This window comes from Octopus bimaculoides, chromosome 7 (assembly GCF_046866305.1).
Source record: "Octopus bimaculoides isolate indiv1 chromosome 7, ASM4686630v1, whole genome shotgun sequence".
Classification (NCBI taxonomy): domain Eukaryota; kingdom Metazoa; phylum Mollusca; class Cephalopoda; order Octopoda; family Octopodidae; genus Octopus; species Octopus bimaculoides.
Window position 1 is genome coordinate 4939922 of NC_142934.1, and position 20242 is coordinate 4960163.

A 20242-nucleotide genomic window follows, 5' to 3' on the forward strand; every position below is an offset into this window, starting at 1 on the left:
ATAAGATTATAAAGCAGTAGCTAAATTCTGATTAGTTTGTCTATTTCCCCCCTTATTGTTTTAAAATTCCACTGCCAGTGCCACCTGACTAGCACCCATGCCAGTGGCACATAAAAAGTACCATTCAAGCGTGGCTGATGCCAGTGACATGTAAAGAGCACCATTCGAGTATGGCCAATGCCAGTGCCGCCTGACTGGCACCTATACCGGTGGTATGTAAGAAGCACTATTTGAGCATGGTTAATGCCATGCCGCCTGACTGGCTCCCATACCAGGTGGCACATAAAAAAACACCCACTACACTCTCAGAGTGGTTGGTATTAGAAAGATGAATTCAGGAAAATAATGGCCATGCACACACACATACACAAAAAGGATTACAATGTACATTATTTAACCCTTTAGCATTTAAACTGGCCAAAATATTCTAAATCAATTAGGTTCCTCACACTTATGCTTTTAATGTCAATCTAAAAATAAGCAATCTCAGAGTAAGAAGTTAATGCATGATTAATTCAAAACAAGGTGAATAAATCAGCATTACATTTGACAGAGAAACCTGAATGCTAAAGGGTTAAAAAATGGACAAAGAATCCACAGAATTATTCTCTGCAGAAATACATTTCTTCAAACACCAGTCAAATCAGATTTGACTTACCGATCGTTCTTTTTGGCTTACTTCCTGAACAATACCTTTATACCAGATATCATTCAACTTTTTAGCAAGTACCTTACTGCCAACACTGATATCGAACCTGAAACAAAAAACAAAGTAGAATAAAATTTAATATTATTTTCAGGTTCACTTTTCCAAACTTGCATAGGTAAGATGGAATTTGCTGAGGTGGATTTCTCTACAGCAGATGACCTTCCTGTTGCTAACCCTCACCTGTTTTCAAGTAAGTTAATATTTCCTCATGACCAGACGTGTTGTCACAGAATATTACAGCTATCACTCAATGTCAAAGCAATGGGACGGTAACATACACGCACAATTTCTGTCTTACCAAATCCAAACTACTGAAATGGCACTCAGGTAAAACAGCAAGCCTTTTACATAACCAATTCCTAGATATTCTTTTTTACTCTAGGCACAAGGCCCGAAATTTTTGGAGCGGGGCCCAGTTGATTAGATTGACTCCAGTACGCAACTGGTACTTAATTTATCGACCCCAAAAGGATGAAAGGCAAAGTCAACACCAGCAGAATTTGAACTTAGAACGTAAAGACAGACGAAATACCACTAAGCATTTTGCCCAGCATGCTACCGTTTCTTCCAGATTAAATATTAAATTAGTTGATATAAATCCAGCTGGTTCCAGGACTAATCAAAGAAACAATCTCTATCATCCCAAACCAGTGAAATCTTTTCCCAGCAGGCATTGGAACTTACCCTCACCTCTTTTCAAGCAAAGTAATATTTTCCCATAGCTAGACAGGTTTTACACAGAAAACTGGAAATGAGCAAATATCAGTTGCATGATGTCAAAACAAGGAGACACTCTCCTCCAAATTTAAATCTGAAATCCATCTTAGGAATGCCTCACCAGTTTTATGAATTGTTCTGGTACTTCTAGGATTGAAATGGTTCAACACTGCTACACAAAGTGTCTTGTGAGGAGAAGACCTGACATAGACGATACGTGACATCCCTGTTGATACAGGTTAACGGCTGCCCGAGCATAGTGTAACATCGGCCTGCCTGCATATGTCCACTGTTTAAGAGTCAAGCTTATGCTAAGAAGTTATCACTCTCTTGAGAGAGATAGGAGTGGAGAAAGAGAAAGGCAGACAGAGATAGAGAGAGAGACTGAAGAAGAGATAAGGAAAGATGGACTGATACTTACAGTTTACGGTCCTCGTCAGAGAATGGCTTGTGTAAAGACTGATTGACCTGGCAAAAATAAAATTATCAATGAAACAAACAAAACATAAAAATCTCAATGACATATCAACTTGTAGTGGTCTACATAGCTAAATAATTGAATGATCTCCCTTGCAAGAAAGACTATAGAGTAACCTCCCTTCTCTAAGTTTCTCGAAGCATCTGTGTCATTAGACCTGATCCTTAATTATTCAAAAAGCTTAGCATTTCTCTTGGAAGTTTCTAGAATGTCTAGCGTTCCATTAATAAAAACATCTTGCTAACCCAGCTTTTCGCTTCTTAGTCAATTAGACTTAGAGCCATTCACGTCATTACTATGTCTGTCTATTTCTCTATGCCACGGGACTGATAAACCACCACTTAGCTGTTATTTCTACATTTTCTACCGCTAAACTTTCTTGCATAGATTACTTCACTCTATTCCTTCGGCATGCAAGTGACAAGGATCCCATATTTCTGCCAGTTGGCCACAGATTTACTCATTTACAGTTGAGTGGATTGAGTGAATGTGAAACGAAGTGTTTTATTCAGATACACAATGAATCGCCCAGTCTGGGAATTGAAACCAGTCTTGCGACCATGAGTGAAAAGACTCTGACCACTAGGCCACACACCTTTTGAATCCCATGTACTACTACACCTCTTCAGAGTTTGATGTAAAAGAAAAATTTCAAGACAAAACCTACCTGAGAAGGCATCTGTTTGTTCAGTGCTTCTGTTAGTGCTGCTCTCAGTGAGTCCATGTTGGAAGCATTGTTCATGGAAGGATTTCTGTGATAAAAATATTAAGACCGTGAACAAGAAACATTACTGCTTGTTATTAAGCGGACATGCATAACGTGTGCATAAAAGGGAAGACAGATATAAGCCAGCAGGTGTAAGATAGATACAAGAGTCAGGTAGACATGCAGAGGGGTACTGGCATCGGCCACATTCAGTTGGTGCTTTTTACATGCCACCAGCACATGGGTGAAGACACTTGCATAAAGTGAAGGGAAGTTGGGGAAGAGGGAGACCCAGGAGGACATGGAATGAAGTATTGAAGGCCAATTTCAAAATGCCAAGCCCAAGGGAGATGACAGACAACCAAGATATGTGGTGCATTGCTGTACTCGAGAAAACCTGCCCACCACAACAGAATTAAGATTGTAAAAGCAAAGTGCCACATGAAAAGCATTGAGGTTATTCATCTCAGCCCTTTCTGTTCTCACCCAACACCTTCCTCTCCACTTAGCTTCCTTGTATTACAAAGATGCAAGGCAAGGTAGATAACCCAACAGATTGTGTGAATAACTACAAGAACAATGCAGCAGCATTACGTTAGAACTCAATTCTTGGCTGAAAAGACAACAGCAACGTGAAATAAAGTACCTTGCTCAAGGATACAATGTGTCATGTGGTCCAAGAAATGAACACACAACCTTATGATGAAGAGCCCAATACTTTATCTACATTATTTGTTGTCGACTAATAAATAAATAATATATGTAGCGAAGGCCTAGCACCTGGTAAGCACCCAAGCCATGGTTTCCCTGAAATCATCGGATGCAGAATGGTGGACGTGAAGTATTTCAGCAGACAAACTTACTGAGTCAATGGCAAACATCATTAAATGCTAAACAGATGAAGAGACAAGAAACTGTCAATGGCTAGGATCAACCAGTTCAGTTAACAAACTTCTGCTATCATCTGTAGTTGTGGCGTGCACAGATGAGATATTTCAGCTAGTGAAAAACCAACATGGTTAATTGGTGTGGGCAATTCTTGAATTCAAATCTGAATTCGAAATTAAGAAATGCAAAGAAGACAGAGTTCATCATCATCGTCGTCGCCGTCCACCTTCCACACTGGTATGGGTTGGATGGTTTGACAGGAGCTAGCCAGGCAGAAGACTGCACCAGACTTCTGTGACTGTTTTGGTACGGTTTTTACAGCTGGATGCCCTTCCTAACACCAACCATTTATTATTTCTTTTTATCAACAAAGTTTGTAAATTATGTATAGCACCATTTCATTCTTTTTAGAAAACTTCAGTATGATGTGTAATCAATAAACTCACGTTGCTGACTGCTGATGCGGTCGGTTGGCAACAAGGTCAGGTTCAAAAGTGGTTTCGATGAATTCCACTTCATCGTCGTCACTGATTTCTACTGTTTCCACATTGCCGCCAACTTTCTCTTCAGATTCTCTGTAAGAACAAAGTGAAGTGAAAACAAAATCACCAGAAACTCATAACAGTATAGAAAGGAACGATTATTCTTTGATCATCAATGGGAGAAAAAAAAAAAGAATTATTTTACTTCTTAAACTAATAAAAAGTTGAAAAAGAGAGAAAGCAAGACAAGAAGAAAAAAGGAGACAAAACAAAACTAGAAAGAAAGAAAACAAGAAAAAGAAGGAAAGGAAAGAGACAAAGGGGGTAAAGAAAGAAAGAGACTTGGTTGCTATTTCTAGCAAGTGCACACTAGCGGTTCTGAACCATTTTTTTTATCTCTGGACCCCTTTGAATATTACTTTATTCTGTTGGAAACCCACAGCCATTCAATGTTTAAAAACTAGTTCCAAAGATACTTCCTTTAAAATTCTTATTTTGTTTTCACACATTCACTTGCATAGGTTCCAATAATGTAAAACATCAGATCAAAACTTTACGTGGACCCTTAAAATACTACTGTGGATCTCCAGTTTACTCTTTTGCAAGCAATGGACTCCCAGGGGGGTCATGTGGACCTCAGCTGAGAACCACTGACAGACTTTGAATACAGATAAGATATGTAGAGGGGATGAGAGATGAGACTGAATTACTTTCATGTTCAGCTTCAAGACTTGTTTGGTACCTGAAACTCTTTATTGTAGATGCTTATCATAATCTAAAATACATTAAAAGACTCTACTTACATGGCTTCAGTTGCTTCCAGTGTAGCACGGAATTTGGCTAAGAGGTTAGTACAATCAGAAAAGATTTTGCTAATTTCTCTCTGTTTTCCTGAAATTAAAAGTAAACATTATCTGCGTTACTGATTATGCAGCAAAAGGACTTTTTCTTTTTTTCTTTTTTAACTGTCCTTGTTTGTCCCCTCTATGTTTAGCCCTTTGTGCGCAATAAAGAATACAGAACTTTTCAACTGACTTGGCCTAAGATTATAATACAATAAAAATAACTAATTCTCAAGTGGATGTAGCTGATATAAAGACGAAATGATCACAGAACAATATAGTGTCGCTTGATTGAAAGCCTCAAATAATTTAGTAATTACAAATTTGGGTTTTTTTTAGTAAATCTAGACACTATATTTGATGCCTGCCAACATTGATGTCATTTCTCCATTCCTCCAGCAGTTGATAACAAGGAATAATGGGGAAGAGATGTTTTGGTGCTGCTGATTCAATGCTGACTTATTTGACATTGGACTTTCTCTCTTTCTCCCTCTCTGTTTATGTGTGTCAGCATATTTCTTTTCGTGCATCTGAGGAGAAGGTAAGTGTTTATGTCAGTCATGTTCAATGAATAAATTGTGATGTTTCTCTCCCTTTTTATGTGCGTAAGCACCTAGCTATGTTTGTATGTGTTGTCTTTCTCTCTCTCCCTTCTCGTTTATATGAGGAGAGGAAAAGTATTTATGTCACCCGTGTTCACTTAAATTATAATGTCACTCTCCACATCTCTCTTTCTCTCTCTATGTAAATATTTGTGTGTGCATTTCTGCCTCTAATGCCAAAAGATACATTTCCCAAAACAGGTTCTGTATCCAGTCAGCCATGCCAAATCACTAGCATCCAAACAACTACCACAAATCATCTTATTCTGGGAAATAAACATATGAAGAGAAGAAACTAGACTTTATGAGAGGAGTTAAAAATCTTTCCTTTCACTCTGTACCACAAACCCAATGAAATGTTATATTTTTAAGAGCAACACTCATATATTATTTAGCAGCCACACTCAACCTAAATCCTCGTATAACATAAAAAAGCAGAGCAACTTACTTTCTGTGGCTTTCAGTTGACAGTTCATTCCATTAAGTTTTGTCAAATTTGCCTGGTCAAGATCCATTTTGGAAATTTGATTTGAAATAAACTTTTCGGCATCAAAACTCAGCTTGTAGATAGTTTCTGGTTTCTTGATACCATTCACAAGTTTTATATCTTTCACATCTTCCTCTTTTAATTGTTTCTTAAAACTACTCACATCTAATTCTTCTTTGATACCGTTCTTCCCTTCTTTCATAGCACCAACCTCTTCTTTCGATGCTGTAACCTCCTCTTTTACATTTCTTACTTCTTGTTTCACAGTAATTTTCTTATCTAAACCCCGGCAGCCACTCTCATCCTCTTCTTTTATTGTTCCTACAACACTTGGTTCATCAACTTCCATAGAATTTTCATTATCATCACTCTCGGTCTTTAACTTTTTCTTACTTCCTTTCTCCACATCCTCCATCTTCATCATCTCTTTATCATCAGCTTTAGGGCTTTCAGCAGCTGCCATATCCTCCTCCTCCTCTTCTTCATTGTCACTCGTATTTGAATGTTCAACTTTTTTGGTATCAAGAATACGTGGTTTCTTTTGGTCAGAAATGTCTCTGTCATCCAGCGACTTCAGAGTGTTCTCTCTGCGCTTCTTACCCTCAAAATCCTTCACAGCTTCTTGCATTTGCTTATTTCCATTTGTATCAGCCTTCTTCGTTGTGTCAGCAGAAGAACAAATATCATTATCCCCATCGGAGCCTGTGTCTTCACTTTTTGCTTCCACTTTAATAGTCACCTTCTTTTCAGCAATTTCAGTCTCTGAACTCGTTACATCTCTGTCATCATCCTTTTTAATGTTACTAATTACACTATCACTGCCACTTTTCTCTGATAATTTAGAAGGTTTTTCTTCCTTTGATGTTTCCTGTGTATCTTGATCTGGTTTGCTGTTGTCATTTGCATCAGCATCTGCATCTTTCTCAACTTCCATCTCTTCTTCATCAACTTGATCTGTAACAAAAACAGAAAAAAATAAATTAGCATTAATTATGCTAATTAGCATTATGTCAGACACTACATGTCTGATGACATAATCACATGCTTTAATTGAAAAAATATTTGGTGGTATTTCATAAAAATTTTTATGATTAAGCTGGTGTTTGAAATTAACCAAATTTATTGGGAAACATTTTTAATTTCACAATCAACAATCAAAAATGAAAGAATTTGTATCATGAAACTAGAGGCAGTCTCAAGTTAATTGCAATCAAGAAAGTTGATATTTCAGATTCATCAACTGTTCAAAGTGTATGTAGCTTCAAGAACACAATATGAAACTATTGAAATTATGCTTTTGAGATTTGTAAAAAAAAAATTTTTTTTTTAAATAAAAATAAAAAAGTAATGAGAAACTGGTAAATGTGGCTGTATTTTATATGAATATCATGGAATCCATCTCCAGGTGGATTGGGAATATTTCCAGCAAACTTTGAAGTCATTTTTTTTTTATTACATAGTATATACTTCCTTTTCAAGTTCAGCTTTATAGCTTCACACTAGTATTTTCTTAAAATTAAAAAAAAAATATTTTTATCATCACCATTTAACGTCCGTTTTCCATGCTGGCATGAGTTGGACGGTTTGACTAAGGTCTGGAGAGCCAGAAGGCTGCACCAGGCTCCAATCTGATCTGGCAATGTTTCTACAGCTGGATGCCCTTCCTAACACCAACCACTCCAAGAGTGTAGTTGGTGCATTTTACGTGCTATTGGCATTCGACTAAAATTCTTCAGAGCGGTACCCCAACATGGCCGCAATTTAATGACCGAAACAAGCTTTAGCAGTTCGGCAAAAAAACTGAAACAATATCCCCGTCACTTAGCGGCTCGGCAAAAGAACCGAAATAATAAGTACCACGCTTTAAAAAATAAAAGAAATAAAAGAACTGAGGTCGATTCATTCGATTAAAATTTCTTCAGAGCGGTACCCCAACATGGCCGCAATTTAATGACCGAAACAAGCTGAAGATAGGTGCAAACACCAATACAATCACTTAGCTTAAGCTAACAAATCAAATTGGAGTTAATAGTAAATAATTTTGGCTGTAAAAATATGTCCATTACTTTATGCTTGCAACTTAGCTGGAAGAGTTTCAGTTCATTATATCACCTTATATTCGTTTCACGTTTTTACGCAAAATATCAGGTCTGCGGACAATGTGGAGACGAAGAAGAATGACTCCCACGATAGCATAAATACAACAGTTTTAAGGATAACAATAACCTAGACACCTTACATGAATTCATTGAAAAGTCGTGTGAATGACTAAACAGACTGTTGAGAAAACAAAGAAATACTTCCAAAAAGTTTTTAGTCAGTGATTCGAGTCAGCTTCCATGCCTGTTGTCTCTATCAGTTGACTCTCGAGTCCACGCATGCGCAGCGAGGCTGATATCGCATTTAAAAACATTACACATACATATACGGGGGATGAGAAATTTCACATTTCACAACACATTTAACACGTCCAGTTGATAGTGATACAAATTCCTGACAGGTGGATGGCTTTAGGTAATACTAAACATGGAATGATAAAATATTCCATACACAGAGCGCAACAAAATACCTGTAGCGAGTTTGAACCCGTGTTTCAGAACAAGTAGCTGACTACCTTCAGCCATTTTGCTACAATCCTAATTTACCAAATATTTAAAGCGTTTTGTTTATGCCTAATAAAATGTTCTGTTATTTGTTCTGGATCTTAGATCTTTCTATCATCAGGAAAGCATCAGCAACAAAATTCACATTCTGCTTCCACTAAGTCGACTAAATCTCATCCACATTTCGAATGCAAACTGGTCCAACACAAAATTAGACAGCTCACTGTTTTATTTCAAAACTGCAGAGATTGATCTAATGAAATATATTCACATATAAGGGCTCACTTGTGGAATCATCTGTTTAAAGTGTCCACTTCACCAAACCACACACACGATGTAACTAGTTAGGCGACATCAATTTGTACAGAGCTAAAAGAACCTTACAAAATTTATAATCGCAGAGTTTCGGACGATAAACACCCAATATTTATAGATATTGCAAATCAATGAAAAATGTCCTTTTGTAATTAGAAGTTACGTTTGATATTTATTTTACGAAACTTCGCTCTTGAAATTCAATGCACTTACAGAAGCACACTGAAACCGATTTCTTTCCACCCACCCACCCCACTAATATACAAAAAATTATATACAAAAAAAAAAAGGCATTGAAATAATTATTCCATTAGTTAACAAAAAACCAAGGAGGTACATGCAAAGTATTGTTTACACTGTACTTCAAGCAAATTTTATGTAAAGAAAACAGAAAAAAGTTGGGTGGACATTGGAATTAGACACTGAGGGAAAATGGCTGTAGCTTTTTTATTCTTTTATTTTGACGATTTTCGTTTTCGATAATGTGTTCTATATGTCACGGTCATGCGATTCCCCCTTTAAAAAATTTTGGACCACCCCCTCCCCTCCCCCATACACGGAGGGGGGGGGTCCCTTTTTCTTTTTTTTGCGATTTTCATTTTTGACATTGTGTTCTACATGTTCAAGTCGTACGAATAGCCTTCTCGCAACTTAGATGTGAAAATGAACGGCTTACATTTATATTGAAACAGAAAAAGGATCATATGTGGAGTCCCCACCACGAAACTTGATATGCTAGAAATAACAGCTAAACGCGGACAATCCAAATCTTGCAATGGTCCAGATGGACTATATGTAAATAAATATGAAGGAAAAAATGCGCTTTGGCAAACGGGGTTAGGGTAACCAGATTTGACTGTTATTTCTAGCATGTAAATAGCCTGCTTGGTGAGGGGGGGGATTGAAATTTTTCAAACAATTTTTTTTCAGAATCGGAATCTCCATAGCCTAAAACGTGGGATTCCGTAAAAAAAAATAATAAATAAGGGGGGGGGGAGGTTCAGATTACATATAATCCATCTGGACCAATGCAAGATTTGGATTGTCCGCGTTTAGCTGTTATTTCTAGCATATCAAGTGTAGGGAAGGGGGCTCCAAAAATTTTTTTAGGGGGAATCGCATGACCGTGACATATAGAACATATTATCGAAAACGAAAATCGTCAAAATTAAAAAATAAAAAAGTTACAGCCATTTTCCCCTCAGTGTCTAATTCCAATTAATATTGGCTTCGAATTTTAGCACAATGCCAGCAATTTGGGGGAGGGGAGTCGGTTACACTGACCCTAGTGCTTGACTGGTACATATTTTATCGACCGCAAAAGAACGAAAGGCAAAGTCGACCGCGGCGGAATTTGAACTCAGAACTTCAAGACGCTGAGTGTTTTTGTCCGGCGTGCTAACGATTCTGCCAGCTCTCCGCCTTGAACCTGCAGATGATATTATGATGTCTTGTAATCAAGAATAACATATCGACCTGATAATTAGTTTTGCAAATCGAATCAAAGTTAAGTTTGTCAGTTGTTCTGATCAAGCAATCGTTGATGATTGAGCCATGGTCTATGACAGCCCAACCATGACTATCGCGTCTTCGTCCCTAGATATATCGGTCTCTGTTATCCGAAGTATGCTTTTTTTGAGATCGTCGGATGGAATGTGAGGGAAACTAGGCTGGACGCTCTACACACACCGTGACTATATAGAAAGTTTCCTTCAATTATATATTGCATAGTGTTTTATGCTGAAATCAAACTGTGATATTTCGTTTATCATGCAATAAAAGCTGAGAATCTGCTCTGAACTAAAGGCTAAGGTAAACTACATCACAAATATACAGACATTGGCGAGGAGTGTATACAAACATAACATACAAAGCTATTTATGAAAGTGAGAGATAGAATTTGCAATTAAATATTTACCAGGGTGAACGTAACTATTATTTAGTTTTCTTGCACCTACGCTAAATTAAAAATAAAAATCAGTTCAAATACAAACAATATTTCAGATTCCCTAAAGGTATATTTGCTAGAAAAAGGGAAAACGTGGAAATGTAAGAACAAAACAGGGTTTATAAGGAGGGTAAGTCAAACGTGCCGTAGGGAGGTCGGAATGAAGCATGTTACTCAATTATTCGAAATATATCTATATTTTAAATATAATTCTATGGTGGGAAAGAAGCCAATAATACTACACTACCTTTGCCTACTTCATCAGAGTCGGAAAATGTCGCAAGTGATGTCATTTTGGTCGCTTCCAATGATTTTGCTCCGCTTATTTTTATACGAAAGCGTGCAACAAAGGATTTTTTTTTCTTCAGAGCTAGCCACAATCACAGCAGCGCCATCTGCAGCGTCAAAGATTATCTCCCTTAAAGAAGTTTTTAATTTTATTTAATCTAAATAATTATCTGTATTAAAGAAACGTATAAACTTTTATTATGTAATTAGTAATTTCTTTTCTTTCTCTTCCTCTTGTTTTTTGTATATTTTACTGTTCAGGCACCGAAAAGATAAAAATTTTCAAAAATTGGCAATAACCGGTCTGATTCTTACGCATGCGTGGATTTGTATGCGCAAGCGCACATATTTGTGATCGCGCGGACACGCAAAGTGTGAATCTCCTAAAAGGGCCACCCATGCCATTTGCGTTTAACAAAATGTAACAACGTTCATTCCGTCTTTCTTAAAAACGTTCCAAATGTGGCAATCTCTCATAAGAGAGATGAGACTGAAAAATACCTGATACTCACCCTACCATTTTTTTTCTTTTTTAAAAAATATTTTAGAAAATGTAATACAGAATATTCTGCATGAAAAATTAAGCAAAAATAGAACTTAGAATGGCTTTTATCAGAGATGAACGGGATCAGGGTTAGCCCAGAATAAAGTAATAATAACTTGTAACATACGCGTGCGCACGCACCAACATATTAAAAATAGGGATTATTCCTCGCCAGTACATGACTTTGAGGTTAAATAATTTTTTGCTTCACTAACTGGCCTGTGGCCATACTGGGGCACCACCTTGAACCCCAATACTTCTTTTTCCTTTTAAATTTTGTACTTATTCTATGGACAGTTTTGCCACACTGATAAGTTATGAGGACGTAAGCAAACTAACACTGGTTATCAAGTGATGGGAATGTGCAGTTGATATTATTGAAATAGATAAATCCTCATCTTTACATTTACTTGTAGTAAAGATACACACTTTTCATGAAATTTGGAATTAACATATCACTGCATTGAATCTGGCTGCTGTTGATTATCACTACCCGTGTGGGCCTCTACAACCACACCAGAGGCTGCACCACCATCAGCAGTTGACACAATTTTTCAGATGCAGATCCATGGTTCCTCGAGACCAACGGATGCTTACTGGTCAGCATTTATATACCAGACTTTTATGATCAAAGGGCTTTTCAAAAATGATTTAGCTGCTATCTCAGATCTTTTCTGTTTGGCTGCCATTTTTCAATTTCTTCAATTTTTGTTCCAATTGGTTGTATATTTGGAGTGTTGATGTAGTTTTGTATGGTAATCATTGACATGAAATTCATTTTTGCCATAAATAAATAAATAATTTTGCAAATTTTGGGTAATTTTAGCCAATCGAATGCTACCGACATATAGGTGCCTGTTTCCAAGCTGTTACTAAAGTGCTTAACCGCATGGACATTTTTCGCTTATTAAATACTTAAAACACTTGAAATATGAGATGGTCGTCAGATACGCTAAAAATAATAGCTAAAATGGCCTTAAATCACGCACCCAAACTTTGTTTTGTTTGTGTTTTTTTTGTATTTTTTTTTTGCATTATCGTATGAATTTCCGATTCATAAGAATTTTCTGAAAATTCCAAAATATAAAAAACTTATAAGAGGTTATATGGGATGCGTAAAGCAAAATTTCCGCCATGAAATTATTTGTTGATGAATACTATGAAAACGGTTTTGCCAACACAGAAATTGTTAGTCAGACAACCTCATCATTGAATCCAACAGCGCCGGGTTTGAATCCGACTTGCAACAAGCATAATAAAAATTGGGTCAAAATGAATGTTTTCAAAACAAGCGGAATATCACGCGGACATTCTTTATGCTGTTAATAACGAAAGAATACCAACGCGCGAGCTGTTGGGTTATACTTTATTGAGACATGAATAAACAAATTCATGTCTCAATAAAGACAGAATCGCAAAAATTTTGGGAAATTTCGTAAAAATGAAAAAGTTATGAGGGGTTTTAGTACGTGCTTCGATCCGAACTCCGCCAATTCCATCTAATTTTATTTCGCCAATTATTTAATGAATATTTGCGTTGTTATAAAGCAATATTTTGTTGTAAGAGAATTAAACTAAACGAATTTAATGAAACTAACACAGCTTCCTGTTTGTCTATCAAACAGGAAGCTGCCATTTCTAGCATGCTACAATTACAACGTCAACCTTACATTTTATCACACAACAAATTGGTTATAAATTCACTCCAATAACTAAAAGAAGTCCACTTACAACGGCGCTAATAATGAAGAATGGGGCTACCATTTAACTACCAGACTTTCATGATCAAAGGCATTTCAAAATTAATTTAGCTGCTATCTCTAGGTTTCAGAAAGTTATTTTACAGGGGAGGAAAATGCGGCGAGATGGCACGTCGTACAAAATGCTTAGCAACATTTTGTCCGGCTTTACGTTTTGATTCAAATTCCGCCGAAGTCGACTTTGCCTTTCATCTTTTCGCAGTCGATAAAATAAGTACCATTTTATTCTACAGTATAGTTATTATACTGTAAAGATAAGTAATGGTTCTAACATAGAATACTGTTGCTGAATAAAAGATAAATTGTAACTGTGTATACAAAGAAATGCTTGAAAAACGCCACATCTAAAGAGAAATAAATTTTACATATCTTTTTTAAATCATACTGTCGCCCTAATAAATCGAAAGTGAAAGATAGAGAGACATTTTTATATTCTATATAAAAGCGAGTGTATGCGGTTAGCCCCGAAAGGCTCTGAAACCGTGCATCCTCGAGAAAAATGAATTTAATTTTCGAAATCTGCATCCCATAGGGAATGTTGTCCGTAAATAATAAGAAAAAATATAATTTGCTGCGAGAAATAACTTAATTTTTAGATTGACAACTTTCCCACTCTCTATCACCGTCATTCTACCTCTCTCTATTATTTACCCCCCCCCCCCCCTCTCTCTGTTTATATAAATTATCTCTCTCGCATTGCGTTCATTTTGTTTAAAACTTCGTCTTCTAATTTTTACTTTCATTTTATGGCAGCTATCACGTACGAATCCGAATTTCTGATTGGATTAAAATAATAAAACATAAAATCTCTGTAGCATTTTTCAAAAATTTATCTGGAATAAATTAATCACAAATTCTGATTCAGCGTCAAAAAGGACATCAATATACTAAATGTGAAAATTTTCATTTAATTTTAAAATTTCAAAAAATCTGTGGCAGCAACAAAAAAGATCTCCCTATTTGTTTATTGCTTTCATTTTTTTTTCTCATAGTAAACGTTTCAACTTTCTCTACATATATTTACTATTCTCTCTCTCTCTTTCTCTAAAAGCATGTAGCTCACGCTGAATATCTGTGTGTGTTTGTCAATATGTGTGTGCATATGTGTATAGAATTTCGTTATGGCGACAGTGATTTTAAAAAGATATGTAAAAGATAGTTTATTTTAATTGCATACTTTTCTGTAGTAAATATGTTTTTTTTTACACACATAAAGGGACTCGCTTGATGTGGAGTGGGGGATTAAAAATTTAAGTTACAAATTTTTTGTTGTTGCTTAAATCCCATCAATGGACCACAACATCATCACTCCTTAAAATTTGCTTATGGGGTGGGGAAATATTTAAAAATAGCAATGCATGTGACAAAGAAATGAGGAAGGTACCACATGATCGTGATATGTGCAAGAAACAACAGCTAAATTTCCCTTAAATCACACACCTATTTCGTCTGAAAATTATTTTGAACTTATAAACAGAAAAAAAAATTGCAGATTCGGACTCTCCGTATTTTAAAACTATGATTTAAAAATTTCGAAAAAAAAAAAATTTTAGGATTTGGGGAGGGTAGTAATGATTTTTAAAAAAAATTTACCATTGTTTTTAAATTACTTTTTATTTTCTGTTTCAAAATAAAGTGGTGATTGTAATGATAATCACCGATTTCCAATTTTTTTTTTTTTTTAACCTTGAAGGTGCAAAAAAAAATTGACCAAAATCGCTACTGAGTTGGGGAAAAGGGTTTGAAAAAAATCATAGACTTTCAGGTTTTTTGGGGGTTTTTTTCTCAGTGCGTTGTACAAAAAAAATGGACAAAATTAGTCTGGAATGTAGGGAAAGGGGAGATTTATAAATTTTTAAAAATTGTTTTTCATAAAAAGCTTCTCCCCATCATTTGTAAGGGTTTGGTCGGCGAGAAAGATTGTCGGGGGTTCGTGAGAGAGGTTGTCGGAGGTTGGCGAGAGGCAAAGACATTATTCTGCTTAGCGAAGGCTTCTGGGAAATATATAACTGCTGTCATTCACAGAAAAACTATTGTTTTACCATGAGAAAAGCGCTGTTGAAGTGTTAAGTGAAATTTGGCAATCGAGGATCGAATCCACGCTATGTCTGCATGAAGCCACTACGAATACGTTGTGGAATTAAAAATTTATCAACTGTCATGGAAAAAGTGTAACTGTAAAAATGCAGAATTATCGGAGTCATGGGCATTCAAAAAAGTATGTATGGATGAAGTCTTTAAGGTTTAAGATTCAAATTAAGGAAGTGCAATAATAATGTTTAGTAGTTCAAAACTGTGAGTAGTGAAATGCAGAATTAGGTCGGCTGATCGTGAGAATCAAATATTGATCGCTTCGCTAAAATCTGCAGGTGGTATGGGTTATTTCCCTTGGGTTGTTGAAATAAAATATTAGTAATATGTAATAGATAGAAGGATCCATTGGAAGGGTCGTATAATCGATTTTTTTCAAGTAGGTCACGGGGTTTCCGGATATGAGTTCTACTTACGTGTCAAATAAAGTATAAAAGTGATATTGTCTGCAAAAATTAGAAATAGGACACACAAAGAAATCAATATTCAACGTAATCGAACATAAACAATGAAATGGGTTATTTCTCTTGAGTGTTTAAAACATATTGTACAGATGCTATGGGTTATTTCCCTTGGGTGTTTTAAAAAATAGTTATATTAGGTAGATATAAAGGTCCCTTCCAGGGGCTGTATTATCAATTTTTTTCAACAATCTAAGTATGTCACAAGGTTTCCAGACATGAGTTCTGGATTGCACTGGTAATGTACGAATCAACCGGTCGATTTCTCTTTCTGAAAATCCCAGTTTATCCAGATTCTCCTTTAAGCATTTACTAACAAAACCCAGTGTTCCAATTATTATTGGTATGAATATGAATTCATGATCTGGATATAGAAGCTGGAGGTTTCAAATCAGTTGTCCATAGATATTCTTTTTCTTTGATTTTCAAAGCGATATTTATATCTGCAGGTCAACTAACCTCTATGATGGTACATACCTTTGCCTCTCTGTCCCAAACAACGATATCCGGCCTGTTATGTTTACATTTGACAGAAGTTTTGATGGGAATATTCCACCAGTATTCCTTGAATTGGTGTTTATGAATGTATTCTATAACAGAGGGATTTTCTAAGTTTATTTCAGGACAGTCTTTTTTGCGGATGGCATTGTAAACTGTTTTAGCAACAACATCGTATATATGTATGTATGTATGTATGTATGTAACTTTTTGCCCTCATGAGTATATTTCAATGAGTTTGTTGAGTAAAGCACGTTCACATTTTGGGCTACCTGGTGTCATCCACGGTTGGGATATATTTACTCTGGATCTACGCCAAGCCAGGAATTCCGAAGAGTTAGTTGAGATAATAACAACAATAACAACAACAACAACAACAATAATAATAATAATAAAATAATAAAGACTAGTGTTAAAACTGTCTTCCGGTTCCTTCATTGGTTTTACATATATGATGTATTGTTCCGTTATTGGTGAGATTAACAAAAAAAAAAAAGAAAAGAAAAAGTAGTCCATCCATTGATTGATATGGGATTTAAATTCGAGTTACTATTAATTCTATACTCCTGAAAATACAATGGTCGGACAAGCTTGTATAGCATGCCGGGTATATTCTATATAACAAATTGCTTCTTTGTTTTTCTTCTTCTTCTTGGTTTAGCAAGGTATTACATATTCTAAACTTAAACACGGTGAAAATAAAGGCATTAAATAAATATAAAAAAATAACATTTTCTTATACCCTAACTACATTTTAGATATAAATAAACGTTTAATGAAAGAAGAAAGTGGGAAAGGAAATCCAGTTATTCTGAATGGAATCGTTAATGATTACAGGTCGCAATTGATGATAGACACTTGGTATTGATTAGGTGTCCTCAGCTAGAATGTTAATTTGTCACAGACATTTAAGACGATGGAAAGGTGAAGGTGAATATATCATGTCGCATTGGTTACTTCATTTAAAGCCGCACCGGCGTATTTTATTATACAAAAATAAAAATAAAAATGTGTAGAGATGTATGTGATATTTTGTGTGTGTTATGGGCTTTCTGCACTTTTTTTTACATGCACGCATACATAGCTATACATATATATTTATTTATATAGATAATCATAGACATTAAATATGTCAGTATATTCAATATGTATATATAATACAAATAATAAATGGGTATATGCATGTATACGTACATGTATGTACATACCTGCATCTACATGTATACATAGATGCATATCTGGGTATATATATATATATATAAATATATATATATATATATATATATATATATATATATATATATATAATATATACACTACACACACATATGTATGCATATTCACATATATTTATATATATATATACATATACATGTGTATATTATACACATATATGTAACAATACATGTATATGTATGTATACGTGTGTGCGCGCGTGCATGTATGTATACGTGTGTGCATGTATGTATGTATGTGTGCGCGCGTGCATGTGTGTATGTGAGGGAGTTACTTAGCCGTCATTCACAACCGAATGCGACTCCGTAGCTGGTGCGTGTATTCTCTGATTGTTTTAGTTGTCTGACGCAGTCGCGAGCAAGACACACATACCTACCCAGACATTCACCCTTGACCCTCCAGGATATTCCAGCATGTGACATCTGGAGGAGAGAGAGAGAGAGAGAGAGAGAGAACTGAATCAGCACCCAGCTGATATTCACTAGAGCTGAATGGATGAGAGCACTGTGTAATAAGGCGTAACGTTGCGATCATGAGCTTAAATACCCTCCGCACACCCCGTCGCCGCAAGACCACGCGCCTTCACATGTGTGCGTATGTGTATGCATACATACATACACACATATAAACATGTATATTTATATATATATATATATATATATATATATATATATATATATATATATATATAATATTAGGGACAAAATCCAAAATTACAGGTAAAAACTCAATTAAAATCAATTTATAAAAAATTAAAATTAAATTGGGCTTTATAAAGTTCTTTATGAGTTCTTGAAACTTGGTTTTATTCCCTAAAACTATATATTTTTATATCTATATATTATACACACACACACACACACTCACACATATATATATATATATATATATATATATATATATATATATATATATATATATATATATATATATATATATATTAGATATGTAGACAGAATTAGATAGATAATTATGTCAACACACACACACACAAAGTAAATAACTGTATATATGAGATATACATAGAAACATACATAGGTATGTATGTTTGCATGTGCGCGTATGTACGTATTTAAAACACGCATCATAAATGTCCATGCAGTCAAACGTATGTGCATTAGCAACATTCACAGAGACAGAGAGAGAGAGAAGGAGAGATGGAGCGAGAGGAGGAGGCAGTGATGGGGAGGGAGAGAATTAGAGGGAGGGATAAGAGTTAGACAGAGGAGATAAAAGAGAGAGAAAAGGAGAGAGTAAGAAACTATTAGAGAGGGGATGAGGGGGAACAGCGAGAAATGAGAGAGAGGACAACAAAGAGGAATAATAACTTCCTTCGTTTATAAACAATAATAATAATTGACCATAAAACTTAGAATTTTGCAATGTTATATTTGTAAGGCTTTTAATTAAAGTTTCTTAATAAATATGCGAAATTTACGAAGAAAGGTAGACGGAATCTGTAAAGTTTAACCATATTTTCGTACAAGAGCAGCCTTTCTCTGTGAAGACTCTTTGATCAATACGGATCTTTGACTGATATTGTCGTTGGAATGAACTATTGTCGGAAGAAGTCATGGCCGAGGATTACCCAGAATTGGCTGCTAACCTGCGCCTGGAGGTAAGTATTCGAGTCTTGAAGTGTTAAATATAATTTTGAGTGTATCTCACCAATATTCTTCCTTCAGTTGAAGAACCCTCGTCATAGGCATGAAAAAAAAAAGGAGGAAAAGAATTATCATGTAAAAGACAAGAACCTGACTTGTTCTCACCTACCAATTTATTCATTTCGACTTACTAGAGATTCTTCGATAAGATTCTTTCGTTTTAATGTATATAGAGCGCATTTCATTATTTTAAATTCGCTAATATTTTAGAATTTACGCTCGTTTCCAATTAACACGCACACATATATCTTTGTATACACAAACAAGATCAGGTGTATACTGTTGTGCGTTAACAATACTGCCTGCCTACATAAATACGTTGTGAATATAGTATATATGTATGGAGATATCTATCTATCTATCGATCGATCGATCTACTCACGCACAAAGCAAACAGTATTGTATGCGTATATATAAGTGTATGTGTGTACATTAACAGTATATGTTTATATAATGTATTTGTGTGTGTATATAATATATATATATATATATATATATATATATATATATATATATGGGTAAATTTTTACATTTTACCAATATGTATGTGTGCGCACACGGCTATATATAGAGAGAGAGAAAGAGAGAGAGATGTATTTTTGTGAGTATAATATATTTATGTTTGAATATTTGTGGGTGTATGTGTAATATATATCTATATATGTAGTTGTATATTTATACATGTAATATAAATATATATATATGTGTATGCATATATATAGAGAGAGGTGTATGTATATATAGGTATATATATGTGTGTATATATAGATATGTGTGTGTGTATAGATGTGTGCGTGTGTATATATAGATATATGTGCGTATGTATATATGGATATACATGTGTATGTATATATAGTTATATATGTGTGTATGTATATATAAATATATATGTGTGTATATGTATATATATGTGTGTGTGTGTA

General features: G+C 35.2%; 2 protein-coding genes across 9 annotated transcripts in view; one reads left to right on the forward strand and one right to left on the reverse strand.

Moving 5' to 3' along the window:
- Positions 1 to 11124, reverse strand: part of LOC106873585 (histone-lysine N-methyltransferase SETDB1-B) — a 42885-nt gene extending 31761 nt beyond the window's left edge. For 2 of the 7 annotated variants that reach the window (XM_014921018.3, XM_089354668.1), the window contains exons 1-7: positions 11025 to 11124; positions 5873 to 6865; positions 4784 to 4871; positions 3945 to 4073; positions 2572 to 2656; positions 1848 to 1894; positions 659 to 755 (exon numbers count right to left, since the gene is read on the reverse strand). In XM_014921018.3, the coding sequence (XP_014776504.1) occupies positions 659 to 755; positions 1848 to 1894; positions 2572 to 2656; positions 3945 to 4073; positions 4784 to 4871; positions 5873 to 6865; positions 11025 to 11070 (1485 nt within the window). In that variant the 5' untranslated portion in view covers positions 11071 to 11124. Of the gene's footprint in view, positions 1 to 658; positions 756 to 1847; positions 1895 to 2571; positions 2657 to 3944; positions 4074 to 4783; positions 4872 to 5872; positions 6866 to 7977; positions 8892 to 11024 lie in introns of those variants that run through there. The other 5 variants (XM_052969174.2, XM_089354670.1, XM_052969173.2 and 2 more) reach the window with 5 other exon arrangements.
- Positions 11125 to 18873: 7749 nt separating this feature from the next.
- The window catches only part of LOC106882475 (uncharacterized), a 39378-nt gene continuing 38009 nt past the window's right edge, over positions 18874 to 20242 (forward strand). Inside the window, exon 1 of one of the 2 annotated variants that reach the window (XM_052969176.2) lies at positions 18874 to 19273. In XM_052969176.2, the coding sequence (XP_052825136.1) occupies positions 19229 to 19273 (45 nt within the window). In that variant the 5' untranslated portion in view covers positions 18874 to 19228. The remainder of the gene's footprint in view (positions 19274 to 20242) is intronic. The other variant, XM_052969178.2, reaches the window with a different exon arrangement.